The 22,357-nt window shown below is 38.5% G+C and overlaps 1 protein-coding gene across 1 annotated transcript in view; it reads right to left on the bottom strand.

Moving 5' to 3' along the window:
* The window catches only part of timeless (timeless circadian clock), a 128,922-nt gene extending 107,797 nt beyond the window's left edge, over nucleotides 1-21,125 (bottom strand). Inside the window, exons 1-4 of the mRNA XM_079483180.1 lie at nucleotides 20,835-21,125; nucleotides 19,279-19,412; nucleotides 17,664-17,817; nucleotides 17,465-17,579 (exon numbers count right to left, since the gene is read on the bottom strand). Of these exons, the coding sequence (XP_079339306.1) occupies nucleotides 17,465-17,579; nucleotides 17,664-17,817; nucleotides 19,279-19,375 (366 nt within the window). The 5' untranslated portion in view covers nucleotides 19,376-19,412; nucleotides 20,835-21,125. The remainder of the gene's footprint in view (nucleotides 1-17,464; nucleotides 17,580-17,663; nucleotides 17,818-19,278; nucleotides 19,413-20,834) is intronic.
* Nucleotides 21,126-22,357: the final 1,232 nt, after the last annotated feature.

Raw genomic sequence — 22,357 nt, 5'->3', positions numbered from 1 at the left:
ATTGACAAAGTCTCGAGTTTCTACGACTTACGGTTTGGGCTGGCCAACGCGTTTTATGGCGGAATAATAATAAAGAAGAATTAAAGCTGCAAGCAGCATTTATCGGGTTTCGAGTTTTAAGGCAGTCAAAAGCAGTCATGCATTCATGAACAGTTTAGGGGGTCACACCACAACAAACGCATGAAGGATCAAAGTCCAACACACACACGCACAGAAAAATGACAGGTATCAACTCATAGAAACTATGCATGATTACAGAAACATGCACATATACTACAAGAATGTTATTTTTCTGACTGTCAAATCATTTGGACAATTTGTTAATGAGTATCCGATTTTCATTGTTGTTGCCTTTTAAATTGAAGCGAAGGTGCTTTCAAACTCAAGAAGTCTGAAGTTCCTGGGCCGAGACGTTTATTTTCAAAGCGTATCAGAGCCTGTAGATGTATGTCACGTGATACACAATTGTTTAAGCACTCCAAAAACGTTATTTCGCCCCCAGTGGCCAAATGAGTTCATATTTCTTACAGACCTTCAGGACCAGGACAGGAACAAGCCCAGCGAGTGTCATTTTGATCGGCCTCCGTTAACCCTGTCTAATGAGTGCTCAAATTTCATTGGCCGATGGCGGCCATGTTTTTTGAGAAAAGCCAAAGTCCTTTTATACAGTCACGGTGCATGACACAAAGACACACCATACCAAATAATAAGTCGATCGGGCAAACGGTTGGGTAGTTATAGCCCTTTTCGTGTTCTTTGCTATTATAGCGCCAACTAGTGGCCAAACACCGAGTTATTTTTATTGTGACCCCGGACTGAGGGTCTACACATATGGTATAAGCCCCGTGAAGATATCTCAAACCGTTCTCTTGATATAGCCATTTTAGTGAAATAGGCAACTATCGGTTCAGACGTTTTAGAGCCCCCTAGCGACCCTGAGTCGAAATTTCAACTTTTTTTCAACGAATATTTATATTCACACTCCACAGAATTCATCAGCGTTGGTTTGGTTCCGATCGGGCAAAAATCCAGGGACTAGTTCATTTTTGTTTTTTTTTATAAAATGCAAATTAGCGGGAAAATTTGCATACCGGAAATGAAATCGGAGATAGCCATTTTTTAAGTTTTGAGCCAATGATTACAATGATATAAAACACTTGGGTGCGCGACAAACGGTTTAGGAGTTACGAGCAAAAAGGCGCTTTTCCTCGCTGTAGCGCCACCTATGGGCCGATTTGGCTGGTTCACTGTATCTGAGTAGCCTGCACAGATACAACCTACTGACAATGTCTCGAGTTTCTACGACTTACGGTTTGGGCTGGGCGACGCGTTTTATGGCGGAATAATAATAATAATTAAAGCTGCAAGCAGCATTTATCGGGTTTCGAGTTTTAAGGCAGTCAAAAGCAGTCATGCATTCATGAACAGTTTAGGGGGTCACACCACAACAAACGCATGAAGGATCAAAGTCCAACACACACACGCACAGAAAAAGGACAGGTATCAACTCATAGAAACTATGCATGCTTACAGAAACATGCACATATACTACAAGAATGTTATTTTTCTGACTGTCAAATCATTTGGACAATTTGTTAATGAGTATCCGATTTTCATTGTTGTTGCCTTTTAAATTGAAGCGAAGGTGCTTTCAAACTCAAGAAGTCTGAAGTTCCTGGGCCGAGACGTTTATTTTCAAAGCGTATCAGAGCCTGTAGATGTATGTCACGTGATACACAATTGTTTAAGCACTCCAAAAACGTTATTTCGCCCCCAGTGGCCAAATGAGTTCATATTTCTTACAGACCTTCAGGACCGGGACAGGAACAAGCCCAGCGAGTGTCATTTTGATCGGCCTCTGTTAACCCTGTCTAATGAGTGCTCAAATTTCATTGGCCGATGGCGGCCATGTTTTTTGAGAAAAGCCAAAATCCTTTTATACAGTCACGGTGCATGACACAAAGACACACCATACCAAATAATAAGTCGATCGGGCAAACGGTTGGGTAGTTATAGCCCTTATCGTGTTCTTTGCTATTATAGCGCCAACTAGTGGCCAAACACCGAGTTATTTTTATTGTGACCCCGGACTGAGGGTCTACACATATGGTATAAGCCCCGTGAAGATATCTCAAACCGTTCTCTTGATATAGCCATTTTAGTGAAATAGGCAACTATCGGTTCAGACGTTTTAGAGCCCCCTAGCGACCCTGAGTCGAAATTTCAACTTTTTCTCAACGAATATTTATATTCACACTCCACAGAATTCATCAGCGTTGGTTTGGTTCCGATCGGGCAAAAATCCAGGGACTAGTTTATTATTATTTTTTTTTATAAAATGCAAATTAGCGGCAAAATTTGCATACCGGAAATGAAATCGGAGATAGCCATTTTTTAAGTTTTGAGCCAATGATTACAATGATATAAAACACTTGGGTGTGCGACAAACGGTTTAGGAGTTACGAATGCAAACGCGTTGAGCATCGCTATAGCGCCACCTATGGGCCGATTTGGCTGGGTCACTGTATCTGAGTAACCTGCACAGATACAACCAATTGACAAAGTCTCGAGTTTCTACGACTTGCGGTTTAGGCTGGGCGACGCGTTTTATGGCGGAATAATAATAATAATAATAATAATTAAAGCTGCAAGCAGCATTTATCGGGTTTCGAGTTTTAAGGCAGTCAAAAGCAGTCATGCATTCATGAACAGTTTAGGGGGTCACACCACAACAAACGCATGAAGGATCAAAGTCCAACACACACACGCACAGAAAAATTACAGGTATCAACTCATAGAAACTATGCATGCTTACAGAAACATGCACATATACTACAAGAATGTTATTTTTCTGACTGTCAAATCATTTGGACAATTTGTTAATGAGTATCCGATTTTCATTGTTGTTGCCTTTTAAATTGAAGCGAAGGTGCTTTCAAACTCAAGAAGTCTGAAGTTCCTGGGCCGAGACGTTTATTTTCAAAGCGTATCAGAGCCTGTAGATGTATGTCACGTGATACACAATTGTTTAAGCACTCCAAAAACGTTATTTCGCCCCCAGTGGCCAAATGAGTTCATATTTCTTACAGACCTTCAGGACCAGGACAGGAACAAGCCCAGCGAGTGTCATTTTGATCGGCCTCCGTTAACCCTGTCTAATGAGTGCTCAAATTTCATTGGCCGATGGTGGCCATGTTTTTTGAGAAACGCCAAAGTCCTTTTATACAGTCACGGTGCATGACACAAAGACACACCTTACCAAATAATAAGTCGATCGGGCAAACGGTTGGGTAGTTATAGCCCTTTTCGTGTTCTTTGTTATTATAGCGCCAACTAGTGGCCAAACACCGAGTTATTTTTATTGTGACCCCGGACTGAGGGTCTACACATACGGTCTAAGCCCCGTGAAGATAGCTCAAACCGTTCTCTTGATATAGCCATTTTAGTGAAATAGGCAACTATCGGTTCACACGTTTTAGAGCCCCCTAGCGACCCTGAATCGAAATTTAAACTTTTTTTCAACGAATATTTACATTCACACTCCACAGAATTCATCAGCGCTGGTTTGGTTCCGATCGGGCAAGAATCCAGGGAGTAGTTCATTTTTGGTTTTTTTTATAAAATGCAAATTAGCGGGAAAATTTGCATACCGGAAATGAAATCGGAGATAGCCATTTTTTAAGTTTTGAGCCAATGATTACAATGATATAAAACACTTGGGTGTGCGACAAACGGTTTAGGAGTTACGAATGCATACGCGTTCAGCATCGCTGTAGCGCCACCTATGGGCCGATTTGTCTGGGTCACTGTATCTGAGTAACCTGCACAGATACAACCAACTGACAAAGTCTCGAGTTTCTACGACTTACGGTTTGGGCTGGGCGACGCGTTTTATGGCGGAATAATAATAATAATAATAATAAAAATCTTTACAAAAACAATAGGTTTTCAGCCCTTCGGGCTCGAAACCCTAAATATAGCTGCAAGCAGCAATTATCGGGTTTCGAGAAGTTTAGGTAAGTAAACGTCGACCAGTCTCAGGGATGGCAAACTAACATGTCCACAATCGACAATACAACCCCACACCCAGAAAAATGAGTCAAAGGGTCAGCATTGGCTCATACAGACCCAGGCATGCTCACACACACATGCACATATAGGACATACATTACATTTTCTCATATCAAGTCATTCGGACAATTCAGTAGCAAGACTCACGTTATCAGGATAAATAGGTCAAATCCATTTCAGAAATGGCCCTAACACACATCCTCAATGAATGATAGCCTTTAGACCCAGAATTTTGACTTAGGTGATCAGTAACAGTCTATGCAGACTACGCATGCTTACAAAGACATGTATGAAAAGCCCATTTGAATGAATATTTCACCTTTTGGACTTTTATGAAGGCATGCCTCTTCTGATGAGCATGCTTGTTTTGAGTCAAAATATGTATAATACTACTTAATTGCAAGTCCTTTGGATTATTTATTAAGGAGTAGCAACCTTTAACGTACATTATTCACCTTAATATAAAAAAGGACCCTGTAATGGACACAAAACAAAAAAAAACTCAACATGTTTTTAATCATTGTTGACCTATAGAGTCCAGAGAATTGTACTATGGTGGAAATTTTGAAATTGCTTGAAAATCAAAGAACTAGTTTGCAAAAGTACGATTTTAACATCATCAGCAATAACTCCTGAACCGTTTGATTGACATCAATAGATCAAGAGGCAAATTTGTTCAGAATGAGAAGAGCTATCATATGATATCAATAGTTTGTGTGTATGTCAAATGTCACGTGATACACAATTGTTTAAGTAATGAAATACGCGTCAATTTTGCCATTTCTACTGTTTTAGCGCCACCTAGTGTCCAAACGGCACCTTCTTTTGTAGGTGACCTCGGAGTGATGGTCTACACATATGTTCCAAGCCCCATGATGATGTGTTAATCCGTTCTGGATTTACGGCCATTTTAATGTGATAGGCTCCGCCCAGTTCAGTTTTTGCCCCCCCCCACCGTGTATGAATATAAATTTCAACTTTTTTTCAATGATTATTTACATTCACACTCCACAGAAGTCATCTGCATTGGTTTGGTTCCGATCGGTTGAAAAACCAAGGACTAGTTCGCGAAAGTAGATTTTTGACATCGTCAGCGATAACTCTCGATCCGTTTGATCGACAGAAGCGTGTCCAGAGGCAAAGTTGTTAAGAATGAGAAGAGCAAACATATGATGTAAATAGTTTGAGTATGTGTCAAATGTCACGTGATACAGAATTGTTTATGCACTCTAAAACCGTTACTTCGCCCCCTAGTGGCCGAATGAGTTCATATTTCTTACAGACCTTCAGGACCACGAGTCGAACATGCCCAGCGAGTGTCGTTTCGATCGGCCTCCGTTAACCCTGTGTAATGAGTGCTCAAAATTCATTGGCCGATGGCGGCCATGTTTTTTGAGAAACCCCAAAGTCCTTTTATACAGTCATGGTGCATGACACAAAGACACACCATACCAAATAATAAGTCGATCGGGCCAACGGTTGGGTAGTTATTGCCGTTTTCGAGATATTTGCTATTATAGCGCCACCTAGTGGCCAAACACCGAGTCTTTTTTATTATGACCCCGGACTGAGGGTCCTCACATATGGTCTAAGCCCCGTGAAGATAGCTCAAACCGTTCTCTAGGTATAGCCATTTTAGCGAAATAGGCAACTTTCGGTTCGGATGTTTTGATGGCCCCTAGCGACCCTGAATCGAATTTTCAACTTTCTTTTATGATTATTTATATTCACACTCCACAGAATTCATCAGCGTTGGTTTGGTTCCGATCGGGCAAAAATCCAGGGACTAGTTCATTTTTTTTTTTTTTCATAAAATGCAAATTAGCGAAAAAAATTGCATACCGGAAATGAAATCGGAGATATACGTTTTTTAAGTTTGGAGCCAAGGATTCCAATGACACCAAACACTTTGTTGTGTGACATCCGGTTTACGAGCATTGAGCCCAAACGCATTGGCCATCGCTATAGCGCCACCTATGGACCGACATGGCTGGCTCCGAGTATCTGAGTAGCGTGCAAGACTACTACCATCTGACCAAGTCTCGAGTTTCTACGACTTACGGTTTGGGCTGGGCAACGCGTTTTATGGCGGAATAATAATAATAAGAAGAAGAAGAAGAAGAATAAAAATCCTTACAAAAACAATAGGTTTTCAGCACTTCGTGCTCGAAACCCTAAAAATCCTTACAAAAACAATAGGTTTTCAGCCCTTCGGGCTCGAAACCCTAATAATAAAAATCCTTACAAATACAATAGGTTTTCAGCCCTACGGGCTCGAAACCCTAATGAACTAGTCCCTGGATTTTTGCCCGATCGGAACCAAACCAACGCTGATGAATTCTGTGGAGAGTGAATGTGAATAATTATTAAAAAAAGTTTGTTGCTAGGGGGCGCCAAAACGTCTGAACCGGAAGTGGCATATTTTGTTAAAATGGCCATAACTCGTGAACCGTTTGAGCAATCTTCATGGGGCTTGGACCCTATGTGTAGACTCTCAGTCCAGGATTACAGTAAAAAGGAGTCGGGTTTGGCCACTAGATGGTGCTATAATATACATGAACTCGAAAAGGGCTATAACTACCCAACCATTTGCCCGATCGACTTATAATTTGGTATGATGTGTCTTTGTGTCACGCACCATGACTGTCTTAAAGGACAGTGGCGTATCTAAAGAAACATGGCGGTCATCGGCCAATGAAGTTTGACCACTCATTAGACAGGGTTAACGGAACTCGATCGAAACGACACTCGCTGGGCTTGTTCGACTCATGGTCCTGAAGGTCTGTAAGAAATATGAACTCATTCTGCCACCGGGGGTCGAAGTAACGCTTTTGGAGTGCATAAACAATTGTGTATCACGTGACATTTGACATATACTCAAACTATTGATATCATGTGATAGCTCTTCACATTCTGAACAACTTTGCCTCTGGAACCATTTCTGTCGATTGAACGGTTTGTGAGTAATCGAAGATGATGTCAAAAACCTACTTTCGCAAACTAGTCCTTGGTTTTTCGACCGATCGGATCCAAACCAATGCAGATGACTTCTGTGGAGTGTGAATGTAAATAATAAACGAAGTTTGAAGTTGAAATTTCCTGTCACGGTCGCTTAGGGGCTTAAACATTTTAAATAGGCGGAGCCTATTACATTAAAATGCCCATAACTCGAGCACTATTAGAGATATCATCATGGGGCTTGGAACATATGTGTAGACCGTCACTCCGAGATGACTTAGAAAATATCGCCCCGTTTGAACACTAGGTGGCGCTATAACAGTAAAAATGGCAAAATTGACACATCTTTGGTTGCCTTAACAATTGTGTATCACGTGACATTTAAACAAACTATCGATATCATATGAAAGCTCTCATAATTCCGAACAAATTTGGCTCTTGAACCATTGATGTCGATCAAACAGTTTGTGAGTTATCTGTGATGATGTTAAGAACCTACTTTTGCAAACTTGTCCTAGGTTGTCCTACAATTCTCTGGACTCTCTAGATCAATAACTATCAAAAACATGTTCAACTTTTTCATTTGCGTGACCATTACAGGGTCCTTTATTTTATTTAAGTGAACGGTGTACCTGAAAGCTCGCTACTCCTTAACAAATAATCCAATTGACTTGCCATTAAGTACATTCATACATCTTATTACAAACAAGCATCCAAAATATGATGGTGATCGGACAAGGGATACGTTTCCTGTCTCACAGGAACAAGGTGTTAGACACATAATGCAATTAATGATTAAACGTTGCTCCATATTTACACATAAATATAGAATATGTCTGGCTGGTTGTAAGATGCTGTTTTGCTAAACATAACACACACCTTTGTTTGCGATAATACTTTCTCCCAAACATCATAAAATAGAGACTGTGTCTGTCCCCCGGATTAGCAAACATAAAATAATGCGTAAACCTCTCAAAGGTAATTTAATTAATGTTAAACTAACTAAACATGAACATAATACAGATAATCAACTGTTACGACTCGGATTGCAAAATATTAGATCTCTCTCTAATAAAGCACTTTTTGTTAAAGATATGATAACAGATCATGAAATAGACATGCTCTGTCTCACAGAAACATGGCTAAAGCCAGATGATTATATAGCTTTAAATGAGTCAGATGTCACCGATCACTATCTTATAACGGGTACTTTGCGCACGCCAGGAATCAGCCCTTTAACTCGTTATCGACAGGGTAGAACAATCACCTCCGCTACTAAAGATAGCTTCGCAAAGAGCTTCCCAGATCTGACTCCTTTAATAACCAGACCAATAAATAAAGAATCGCTCGATGCCATGACCAGGAAATTGGGTACTATTTTCTCTAATACATTAGAAGCTGTTGCACCTACGAAGTCAAAAAAGATTAATGAGAAAAATATTACACCATGGTACAATAGTACCACTCGCGCCCTTAAAAGAGAAACTCGCAAACTAGAGCGCAAATGGAAAAAATCTCAAATAGAGGTCTTTAAAATGGCGTGGAAAGAGAGTGCAAATTGTTATAAAAAGGCACTAAAAGCAGCAAAGGCTGAGCACCTTCGTAACCTCATAGAAACCAACAAAAACAATCCAAGGTTTCTATTTAGCACAGTCGCTAAAATAACAAATAAACAGACACCACCTGACCTGGCTATTCCACCGCACCTCGGTAGCAATGAATTCATGAAATTCTTTACAGAGAAAATCGAAAACATTCGTGACAAAATTGTAAAAACTCAACCTCCAAATCTGTCCTATGAATTAGCACCAACCATCGCTCCAAAACAAAGGCTCCAGCGTTTTTCACCTATAAAACAGGAGGATTTAATTAAACTTATTGCAACATCTAAACATACAACTTGCTTATTAGACCCCATACCAACTAAACTATTAAAAGAGCTACTACCTGTTGTAATTGAGCCCATTTATAACATTATCAACTCGTCAATTAATCTAGGCCATGTGCCAGGACCCTTTAAGATGGCCGTCATTAAGCCTCTAATCAAGAAACCAAACTTAGATCCAAATGAACTTGGAAACTATAGACCGATTTCAAATCTCCCATACCTGTCTAAAATACTAGGAAAAGTAGTGTGCACTCAGTTGTGCTCTTTCTTACAAAATAACAACATGCACGAAAAATTTCAGTCAGGCTTTAGATCGCATCATAGCACAGAAACTGCGCTCGTTAAAATTACAAACGACCTGCTTATAGCATCAGAAAAAGGTAACATCTCACTCTTGGTCCTAATTGACCTTAGTGGTGCGTTCGATACCGTAGACCATAACATACTTCTAGATCGCTTACACAATTATACCGGTATTGAGGGACAGGCACTACAGTGGTTTAGATCTTACTTGTCAGAAAGACATCAATTTGTCCATTTAAATGGGGAATCATCCAATCTAACGCAAGTAAATTATGGATTACCTCAGGGATCGGTTCTGGGACCTGTGCTGTTCTCCATATACATGCTGCCCCTCGGAAACATTATTAAAAACATGGAATTAGCTTCCATTGCTATGCAGATGATACTCAGCTATATATCTCATCAAGACCAGATGATTCCTCCCAGCTATCCAAATTGGCAGAGTGCATTAAAGATATACAACATTGGATGACCTGTAATTTCCTTCTTTTAAATTCTAATAAAACAGAAATATTACTTATCGGACCAAAGACACGCAAACCGAATATTTCTGATTATAAACTGCAAGTTGAAGGATGTACCGTTACTCCAACAAATACAGTAAAAGATCTAGGCGTTATATTAGACAGCAACCTGTCATTTCGAAATCACATCTCAAATGTCACAAAAACAGCCTTTTTCCACCTAAGAAATGTTGCCAAGTTACGAAATATTCTGTGTGTTGCTGACGCGGAGAAGCTTATTCATGCATTTATGACCTCAAGACTTGACTACTGTAATGCTCTACTTCAGGGGTGTCAAACATACGGCCTGTGGGCCGTATCCGGCCCGATAAGGCGTCCAATACGGCCCGAGGGAAGATTTGAAAAATAATACAAATATGAAATAAAAGTTTATTATTATTTTAATTAATTTAAAGTTTATTAATACAATCAGGTTTTCGCTGCCATATTATGTTTTGTTTTATTAAATTTTTTATTTTATCATTGATCATTTAATTGGGCTTCTGCCGGAACCCCTAACAAGCATGCGCATTCTAAAGCGCCGCCTACATTTCGAAAACAAAGTCGGCTAAGTTGTGCGGCAAGGACTAGTGATTTTAAAATGTCCAAATAAAGAAAACTGACGGAAGGAGACGTATTTTCTTCTGTGAGTTCAACGGTAGGCCGGTATGTTTAATCTGCTCACAAGCCGTGGCTGTGCAAAACGAGTAGAATATTAAACGGCACTATGAGATACACGCAGAGAAATATGATAAATACACTGGACAGCTTCGAAAAGTCAATAATTTAACTTTAGCCTCGGAAAAAAGCAGTCAATGATCACAAAAACAACAGGGACTGATGAAGCTGTAACGCTATTTGATTGCCAACGAAATCGCAGCGGGATCAAAGCCGTTTTCAAAGGGAGAATTCATCAAGAATCGGTAATGAACATTAACAAGTCCAACCTGCGCTCTCGACTAACAAACAGACAGCTAAATGACATTATGAGATTGATGTGGTTGAAGAAAAGAGATGTCAGGAATTAAAATCATAATGCAGATGCGATCTAGATCTTTTGTTGTTAAAGGGAATTTCTAGTATATATTTAATGTTCATATCCAAAGTGAAGTTGTACTACTGTACTAGTTGTTAAATATGTTAAGGCAGTTTTTCCTATTAGTGAATTATATTGTATAGCTTGTATGGTTCATATTTAATGTGACCGTCTGTACACAAATAGAGTCTGTTGCATTTTTGTCATTACTAGTTTAAAAAGTATCTGACAAAAAATATTCATATTCAAAGGAAAGGGTTTTGATTGCCTTTACCTAAACAAAATAGTTTTTTCAAAGAGGAATAAGAGTGTTATTGAACCGTTCTGAGGATTTATTAAATGCACCTTTTACAGAACAGTATGTCTTTCTAGTTTGTTTGCTAATTCATTTGTAATTTGGTGCAATATGGTTTAAAAAAGGTGATTCGGCCCGCACATTGTCACTTTTCTCTCCATCCGGCCCTTACCCTAAAATGAGTTTGACACCCCTGCTCTACTTAGTGGTTGTCCTGCATCATCAATAAACAAACTACAGTTAGTTCAGAACGCAGCTGCCAGAGTTCTAACCAGGTCCAGAAAATACGATCACATAACCCCAATTTTATCAACCCTTCACTGGCTACCAATTAAGTATCGTATTGACTTTAAAGTTCTTTTAATCACTTATAAAGCCTTAAAGGGTTTAGCCCCTACCTACCTAACAGAGCTTCTATCGCACTACAACCCATCACGCTCTCTAAGATCTCAAAACGCAGGACTTTTGATAATACCTAGAATAACTAAATCCACCAAAGGGGGTCGAGCTTTCTCATAAGTAGCACCTAAACTCTGGAATAGCCTTCCTGACACTATTCGAGGATCAGACACACTCGCCCAATTTAAATCTAGATTAAAGACACATCTTTTCAGCCAAGCATTCACTTAAGGCAAATATGCTTAATAAACCACCAGGAGATGCTGACATTAGATATTATTTACTAGAATAATTGGATTTATTATATAACACACCATGTAGTGTGTTTTACCCTTTCTTGGGTTTTTCGTTTTTCCCCTGTACAGCTGCTTTGGAACAATGCAAATTGTGAAAAGCGCTATATAAATAAAATTGAATTGAATTGAATCAGTCCCCCAAGATTATTATTATAAACACGAGCCTCGCCTAAAAGGCAGAGGAGGAGGTGTTGCTGCACTTTACCGTAACTCTTTTAGCATTTCTCAGAAGTCTAATCCTTAATACAATTCTTTTGAAGTCATGGTACTTGATGCGTCAATACCTAATACTAAGGACAAAACATCTTTCAAATTTATTTTGGCTATTGTATATAGGCCTCCAGGGCACCACACAGATTTTATTAAAAAATTTGGTGGGTTCTTATCAGAACTAGTACTGGCTGCAGACAGAGTCATTGTTGTTGGTGACTTTAACATTCATGTATATAATGATACAGATGCTTTAGGAATGGCTTTTAAAGACACTCTTAACTCCATGGGCGTTAGTCAACATGTGTCAGGACCTACTCACCTTCGTAATCATACTTTAGATTTAATATTGTCTTACGGTATAAACGTGGGCGACGTAAAAATCCTTCAGCAGAGCGAAGACATTTCGGATCATTATCTGGTATCATGCTTGCTTCACTACCCAATGGTGAAAAATCAAACTCCAAGTTACAAATATTGTAGAACAATAACTAGACTACAAAAGGTGCGTTTCTTGATAATTTTCCTGAATTGACTCAAATCTCTAGCATGAGTAATAACGTTGAAGATCTTGACTTTACCATTGAAAATATTAATGCCACCTTCTCGGAAACGCTAGACATAGTTGCTCCTCTGCGCTTAAAGAAGATTAAAAATGACAGACCGACACCGTGGAAAAATGAACACACTCAGGCTCTAAAGAAAGCGGCACGAAAAATGGAGCGCAACTTTAAGAAAACTAAATTAGAGGTATTTCGTACTGCCTGGAAGGATAGTATTAAAAATACAGGAAAGCCCTAAAAACGTCTAGATCTGCCTACCTTTCATCACTAATAGAAGAAAACCAGCATAACCCTAGGTTTTTATTTGATACAGTGGCTAAATTAACCAAAAATAAATCGTCAGCGACTTCTGATTCTGTAAACCAGCATAGCAGTGATGATTTTATGAACTATTTCACAAATAAAATCCAAGATATTAAAGAAAAAAAGTATAACTATGCAACCAGAAGTGAAATCATTATATCATAATCAATTTCATGCATGTTAGACCCTATACCTACAAATCTACTGAAAGAGATGCTCCTAGAAATTATAGATCCTCTACTTAGCATTATTAACTCATCTCTGACATTAGGACATATGCCTAAAGCATATAAGGTGGCTGTTATAAGGCCCCTTGTCAAAAAAAAACATCTGGACCCTGGAGAACTAGTTAACTACAGACCTATTTCGAATATACCTTTCTTTTCTAAAGTTCTGGAAAAAGTAGTCTCAACTCAAATATGTTCCTTCCTGGAAGGAGATTAATGAAGATTTCCAGTCTGGATTTAGAGCACATCACAGTACAGAGACTGCTCTGATCAGAGTAACAAATGATCTGCTTATGGCGTCCGACCGAGGTTGTATCTCCTTATTGGTGCTGCTAGATCTTAGTGCTGCATTCAACACCATTGACCACAGCATGCTCCTACATAGACTCGAAGATTATGTCGGTATTAAGGAAATAGCTTTGAAATGGCTTAGATCTTATTTATGCCACCGTTTTCAATATGTAGCAATAAACAATGAGGTATCACGCAAATCGCAAGTCCAGTACGGTGTACCACAGGGCTCAGTCTTAGGGCCTATGCTCTTCGCATTATACATGCTACCTCTAGGAGATATAATAAAGCGACACAGACTAAGCTTTCACTGTTATGCTGATGATACGCAACTCTATATTTCCTCGAAGCCTCATGAAACACAGCAATTCCATCGAATAGTGGAATGCATAGTTGATATAAAAAAGTGGATGAGTAGCAATTTTTTATTACTGAACTCAGACAAAACTGAAGTGTTACTTATCGGACCGAAAACAGCCCTACGTAACAACCAATACAACAGCTTAACTATTGATGGATCTTCCATAAAACCCTCATCTTCAGCTAAGAATCTTGGCTTTATATTCGATAGTACTCTGTCATTTGAGAACCAGGTCGCCAACACCTGTAAAATTGTGTTTTTCCATCTTAAAAATATATCTAAACTACGTCATATGCTGTCACCATCAGATGCAGAGACGCTAATTCATGCCTTTATGACATCAAGACTAGATTACTGTAATGCACTATTAGGTGGTTGCCCTGCAGGCCTATTACAAAAACTCCAACTGGTCCAAAATGCGGCAGCTCGAGTTCTTACGCGTACAAAAAAGTATGAGCATATTAGCCCGGTTCTGTCAACCTTGCACTGGTTACCTATAAAGCATCGCAGAAACTTGAAAATCTTGCTTATTACCTATAAAGCCTTGCGTGGTTTAGCTCCTCACTACTTGAGAGAACTTCTAACGTATTATAGTCACGTGCACTACGCTCTCAGGTGTCAGGTCAGTTGGTAATACCTAGAATTTCAAAATCAAGTGCAGGCAACAGATCCTTTTCCTATCTAGCGCCTAAACTTTGGAACGGTCTTCCCTGCACTGTCCGCGAGGCTGACACACTGTCAGATTAAATCTAGACTAAAGACGCATCTTTTTAATCTTGCATACACTACACTATCATAATATATATATATATATATATTTCAAAGATCTAGGCTTCCAATAACAACTGATGCATTTGTTGCATCAAAGAGTGCAGAACAGTACTCTCAGCCAGTCTTGTCTCATTGTTCCAAGGTTACCAGAGCGCAGTGGCATAGCCAGGGGAGGGTTCAAACTGATTGGCCGCCCATTGTGCCCTTCTACTTGTCTATCACTAACAAATTCAAATTATAATCGTTCAGTTTGTAGTAATTCATGATTGTGTCGCGATGCTTCTCAACGAGGACCAAGAATAGGAAGCTGCTGTTTTCCAACAACAACAAAAAAAAACACACGGTAAGTTGATTTTATATTGCTTGATTTTTCGATTAGCGAGTTGTTGCAGTGCAAGAAGGGTTTGGTACTACTAACGTTAGCAGCTACCGTCTTTCGGTGTTAGGACAGACCAGGTTCGATGACGATGTTATCTCCTAGAGCAGACTAAGAGAATGCTAATCATATTTACTATGCACCTGACCTGATGCTGAATGTACCATGGGATTTACTTATTTTTTGGCCTCAACAACGCAAGTGATATTGCAAGCGAGGTGACGAAACAAATCGTATGATCTATGATGTTTATCTAACGCTACACACTTTAAGGTGAGACACGGCAGGCAAAAACATAGTTTTTTATTATTTTTTACTTTAAAAGAAAAGTCCACAATACACACGTCTTTATTTTGCTACACCTTTAATCTATTTGCGTCTGTAGATTTTTCCTAAAATCAACAAAAGTTGGCATTCTTAATCACCACCATGGTGCTGCATCGCTTTCTGCACCGTGTCATTTCGTCATCATAAACCGTTGGAAATCTCTCGCTCTCTCGCGCTCTCAGAGTGAAAGTGATGTGGAAGAGCTGGATACTTCCCCACCTTCAGAAGCTGAATAGTAATTTATTTAAATTAACCAGATACATAAACCTATTATAAGCCACATTTTACATCTTATGAACTAAGTTGTTGTTTATTTGTTTGGTCAGTATTAATAGTTGTTTGGCTAAAATTAATTGTATCTAATTTCTATAACTTGATGTTTACTTTTCTTGCCATCTTGCTACACAATATATTGTAGTTTTCTTGAATTTTGTGTCAAAGTAAATAAAATTAGTCTCAAATTAAGTGTGTACTGTGTTTTCACAGAAGTTTATTTATTACAGTTTTTGTTTCACTTTTGTAATGTGAAAAGTTAACACAAATTGTTTTGTTTTGATTTAGAGCAGTGAATAACTGCTATTAAAATATAATAGGGTATCACTGTTTATTACTGAATTTAAAGGTTCCTAAACTCTTAAAATGATTTTGATATACAGTTCACACAACACAAGATTGGCCCCTCTGTATTAATTGTGGCCCCTCTTGTGCCCCCCTGTTGAAAAAATCCTAGAATCGCCCCTGCCGGAGCGGGCAGGATGCAGTCCAAGGTTACCGGAGCGGGCAGGATGCAGTCCAAGGTTACCGGAGCGGGCAGGGTGCAATCCATTCCCAGACCTGACAAATGCTGGACGAAGGACGTGGCGACTCTACAAAACTTCAGTCACTATTAGATTATTAATGATAATTTTAAATCTTACTTTTTTTATTTTGCCTTGTTGTGTGCGCACTGTCGAGCTTGTGCAGAGGCAGCAGTTTTTGCCAGAGGGGAACTGGAATACCCTGGTTAGGCCTGGTTTACATCTGAGGTTTTTTTCTCCTCCAATGGAGTTTTGGGTTCCTCACCACCGTCTGCATAATGTTTTGCACTGTTTGCCTGGCCAAATGCTAGAATTCCAAATGCTAGAATTTGATAGTCTTATTTAATTAACACTGCATATAGGAATTTAGTGTGTCTGATATTTGACCTGTGTTATGACTTGAATAACCTTATATGTTTTGCTTATAGTCAATGATTTCTTGTACAGCGGCTTTGTCACAAGGAAAATTGTAAAAAGCGCTATATAAATAAAGCTGGCTTGACTTAACTAATAGATTGTCGACGAAACGATACCAATGTGTGTGTTACCAACTATTACCAACGATACCAACTATTGCATGAAAATTACTTGAAGAATAAAATTTAAAGTTATCTCTGGAAAATATCCTAAACGCCATCAATACGACCGCCATCTTGCCAACAATGTGACGTTTTTATATCTCACGTTGTTCCGTGTGATTTGGACAATTACTCCCCTTCCCAGTTACACCTCTCTCTTGCACTCCGCAGATAGACCCAACTCTAAAGTACTATTAGTACGAACCTATTTTTATAGCATGTGCAACATACTGTATATCTTGCACTGTACAGCCTTTGTTGTTATTATTTCAAGTTACTTGTCCGGTCCGCCAAAAGTAAAATTCTCGCTCCCTTGCACATACAAAACATTCACTTGTCCACGACATGTGGAAAGCCGTTAAAGGAAAAGTTCATCTAAATCATTTTTTTTTACTTTTAGACCTCCCCGCGTCTTCGGAACACAAATACAAATATTTAAGGTGACATCTGAGAGATTCCCAGGCCTCCTCAACTATAGAACTTTTCTGGACCTTGACAACAACTATAACCTAAAGACATTGTTCAAATTGGTCCAGCCGCTAATAGTGGCTCAATAATTAACGAAAATGCAAACCAAAATAACAAAATAAATCACTATATTCTCCTTTGTCTTGTCAGTCTATGGTGCGCGTTCACGAGAGCACTTCCATGCGGTTTGTACGGTCTGTATATGGGCAAAAAAAGTGCAAGTCTTCCTCAATATTGAAGATGTTTAGCGAAGATCAGCTTATATTCACCCTGTGTGATGTATTTTGAGATGGAAGTCAGACACATTCTGTGGACACCTGAGATTTATATTACACTTAAGTAAATGAAGTTTAAAACCTCACCTTTAAAGCTGCTGTAAAATATTGTACATTGTGTAAAGCACTATACATTTAACCTTGATGTGACCATTCTGGCCGTTGTACCTCTTTATAGGCCTGAAGGTATGATGTCACTTGCAGGAAGTGATGTCGGAACGCCGGATCATCTGGAACTTTTCCAAAGCAGAGCAGTGCTGGCTGGGTCAAGTTCACCATTAGCCTAAGAACAACTTTCCATTGTTAGTCTAATAATTACAATCAGGTAAAAGTGCCAATCAAACTATTAAATCAAAAGACTTAACACCTGATACAGGCATCAAAGAGCAATTTGTCCTCTGTGTGCTGGGTGATGATAGGCAAGAGGTCATTTTGAAGAATCTGTCCTGCTCCCAGCTGCTGTCTGATGTCCCGTGTGTCATCCTCATGTCGCAGGTAGCGAATGAGATCCTTCACACTCTCTGAACACAATTCATAACCACAGAAAACATTCAAACACACATAATTAATGAAACCATGGTCCAGAAAAGTACTAAAGACATTGTTAAATAGGTCCATCCGCTTATAGTGGCTAAACAATTTTTTTTATAGCAAATAAAATACTTTGTGCAAAAAAAACAAACGAAAATAACGACTACCCAAATGTTTCCAGACATTTTGCGGAGATCAGCTTATATACAGCGTGCATCGGCTTTTAAACACAGAGTAACGCTTCTGTCCACACCGAATGCACATGTTTGTTTGTTTATCGCATAAAGCATTTGTAACAAGATTCAATAAGAGGAAGGAAGAAGACGGGAACAGGCAAACATTAAACCACTTTTAATTAATAAATAAATACATAAATAGACAGCCGGCAGCCCCCTCATGGGCGACAGACACAAATAACTACAAGCCAGGCCTGGTCCTCTCTCACTGAGGGTCTGGTCGCTCTTCCGGTCATCAATTTTTGAGATCCGGAGATCCGGTCGATCTCCTCTGTGTTACAAAACACAGTGCATACAGCTGACGCTCATTATCACTCACTTACGCACCGGCCTCGACTCTCAGATCTCGTCTCGCCTACCTCACTACAGAAACATATGAGCGGATGGATCCAAAAGATGATGCAAACGGGTCTTCACTTGAGAACAGGAACCGCTCTAGCAGTGGCATGAACGTAAACGGAGCTGCAGATCGTTGTACATAAGCAGTATGGCAAGGCAGTAATAAAAGTTTGTTCATTATTAGTAAATGTATCACCAAAATCTGTGGGGATAACCAGGGATAGCTTCTATCATTTCATTTTAAATTGACATTTTGACGTGATTATCATTTAAAAGTCTGCATGAAAAGGAAGTTGCAATGGTATTTACTTCAGAATTGTGACGTATTGGAGCAAAACGGCTTTTGGAATAAGACAAAAATGTACAGAGGGTTTCATTTCATCCTTATTTAACTGACCAGATCAGGAAAATGCACCAAAAGCGCAGACCAAATTGTAATAATCCATCTGTGCTGGATTTTTACACCGTCCAGCACAGCCAGAAACCTGGGAGTGGTAATCGATGATCGGCTTAACCTCACAAGTCATGTTACCAGCACCACCCGGTACTGTAGATTCATCCTCTACAACATTAGGAAAATTAGACCTTTCCTATCGGAGCACTCTACGATAGTCCTAGTCCACGCTCTTGTCTTGTCCAAACTGGATTATTACAATGCGCTTATAGCTGGACTTCCTGCTTGCACAATCAAACCTCTCCAGAGGATCCAGAATGCGGCAGCAATAGTGGTCTTCAATGAACCGAAGAGAGCGCATGTAACTCCGCTCTTCATCAGGTTGCACTGGCTCCCTGTTGCCGCCCATGAGCATGTAGAATGTGAAACAATTGTGTACAGCATACAAATAAATGTAACTTGTATAATGGTTTCATTATTACCAAGGCAGTCTGGTTCTTTGTGGTAAATATCTCCCTCCAGATAACCCAGCGCACTGCATGTAGCCAATAACTCACAGTTCATCATGAATAAGTCCATGCAGCAGTACTACCAAGGTGAAAATCTGGGACCAAATCTGCAGATAATACACACAAACACAATAAGGCAGAGCTGTACAGTGCAACATTTATTGTATGTGCAACAAAAAAAAACATTGTGGCAAAGAATACATTTACCACACAGTCTGGAACTGGTCACATTTTTTAAACCCAAATTTTTCTGTGGTCGATTCAATATCGATTCTCAAAATACAGAACCTCTTAATTGTGCACATTTCGCAAACAGATTAACTACACAATGTAAACTATCGCCTTGCCCGATGAAAACTTTTGAAATGCAAATTTTAGACTTCTTTAACAACTAAACAAAGGTAAATTGCATAACTTTTTGTTTGCCGATAAATTGCATCAGAAATACAGAAATTGATAGTCCATATTATTGTCATTTTATAATTATATTATGCCACTGATTAAGTAATGACATTAATAGTATTGCAAGTACACCCTTTTACAGAACAGTGGAAATTGCAATGTTTATAATTTTAATATTTAAATAAGTGTAAATATTTAAAATCAATAAAGCAGACATTTCCAGTCCTCAATTATAATTGGTTGATTTACATAACAAGCGGTTATGATGAAGTTTAGGGTAAGCAGACCCGATATATGAACCATGGAGAGGCAATCACAACTTAAAATACACTTGAGCAAATGAGCAATGAAAAACAATGTCTCTTTATCTGGAACAGATAAAGGATTCTATTCGTGAATCGCTTTTTTTTCAAAGGTTATATCGCGTTTCATGAAGTTCATAGGTTCCTGTGATTTCGGTTAAACGTCTTCAAAACTTGTCACATGATTTCCAGTAAGCGAACATACCAGAATGGTTATGGGTAGAATGGATACAGATACCTCCACTGAGCAAGAGCACCTCCGATACTGCATAACTTTTGTCACACTGAAAACAGTTAATTACATTTAGGCATTTGGCAGACGCTTTTATCCAAAGCGACTTGCAAAGGTATCTGCAATCCCCTGGGATCCAACCCACAGCCTTGCGTTGTTAACACAACTTAAAATAAAAATTAGAACACTGAACTACAAGAAAGCTGCTACTATTTGTTTAATTATTGTAAGATTAGGTTTAGGGTTGGGTAGGTGTAGGCATTAGCTAATATAATTCATTGTATCCCTTCTACCAATAACCTATGAGAAGTGATGCGAATATCTCGAAGTGAGACAGAAGACAGCAGACGAAAAATCGTTAAAACATAGAACATACAAACATTGAATTACATGTTTGCCTTAGCATGCTATGTCGTGTAATAATAGTGATGATGATGACGTTGTAGACGTTTTGGCGCCACTGTATCATCTGTACGTCCCCATATAACCGTATAACAAGTTGTAGATTTAAGTGCAACGTAAGTAGTTAAGTGTCTTTTTTAAGCTAAACGTACAATGCATTCTTCTATACTATTAATGAAAATCACACATACCATATCATAGCAGACATGATAGACGATGTTGTATGTATATGCCTGTCCTCTTCGGCCGTCACACTAAACTACACAACTATTGAAACCACTCGTTATTAAACAGCCGCTTTTGTTAAGTTATAAAAACTATAAAGCAGTTTATCACTGACTGAACATCTCATACAGCTCGTATTGTGCAGCGCGCGCTCATCACAGCGGAAATGACGACGGACAGACTATCGGGTTTTCTTCTTCTTCTTCTAGGATTAAATGGCGGTGGCAGACCAACTTGCAGGGCGCATTCCCGCCACCTAGTGAAAGGAGTGTGCTCGTCTATTGGATAGGAAATTCATAAACAAAAAGGGTCTTAAAGACAAAAATAATAATAATTAATATCAATCAAAGTGCAGTTGGTTTGTTTAGATTTAAGCCATAAATACAGCCATAAATAAATATTAAAAAATACAGCTAACTAACACAATTAAAACTCTTCATATGTGTGTATATATATATATATATATATATATATAAATACATATATATACATATAAAATACTATTAACAATCCTGTTTCCTTTAAATAAATAAATAATAATCTAACTTGACTAAGATGAAACCTTGCTGTTTCATAACTTTCATGTTTTATAAGCACATGTTCTACTGTTTCTAATAATCATCCGTTTTCCTATTCTATATAGACTTTAGGGGCTTAAAGGAACCATTTGGACCATTTTTAGAAAATTAAACAGCTTCTATTAACAGACCCAACTAAAAGCTTTTATAACCCTTTAAAATATGCAGTACAATGCCAAAGCTGTCTAACATAAACTGTCACCACTTCATTTTTAAGATCAACATAACATTGAATTTGAACGTTATTTAAAAATTCTTATTAACACGCTGCATTTCAGTGTAAACCTTATTATTTGTAATTAAAACAACTCTTCAATTGGCATGAAACATGCACTATAAATCATGTCATCATCATTTTATGATGTAATTAGGCAGGCCATAATTTAATATTCACATAATTATCCATAGAATCTTCAATATTTATGAAAGAGACATAATAGCTAAATATTTTGGTTTGTCTTACCTTTATAAAAAGTGTATTACATCAATTCTGTTCTTTAAGTGAATGAAAGGTGAGCAAACTCCATCACACACACTAGATTCACCACACAGACATTTTCACTCGATAAATTAATACACTTGGAGATAAGAACAATATGCAGTTTTACAAGTGGGAAAAAATAACTCCGTAAAATGTTTTAATCTCAAAGTGGTTTTCTTTAGAAACACACCCAGCTGACAATTCAACGTCAAGGACCAAGGTTGAATCAACGTTGAATTACGTTTCGGTTTTGCAAATTGAATCAACGTTGAAATAGCAACGTTGTTTCACCGTCTTACCTTTCAACGTATTTGAATTGCAGTCAGAAATCGATGTTGTATAATAATTGCTTTATTGTTTTTTATCCCCATAATAAAGCATTGAAATTGCTGCCGTGTCAATGGTTTTTCAATATTAAATGAATAATTAA

This window comes from Barbatula barbatula (genome assembly GCF_947034865.1).
Source record: "Barbatula barbatula genome assembly, chromosome: 20".
In the NCBI taxonomy this organism is placed as follows: domain Eukaryota; kingdom Metazoa; phylum Chordata; class Actinopteri; order Cypriniformes; family Nemacheilidae; genus Barbatula; species Barbatula barbatula.
The sequence above is the reverse complement of the archived record's forward strand: the minus strand, read 5'-3'. Positions and strand labels throughout refer to the sequence as shown.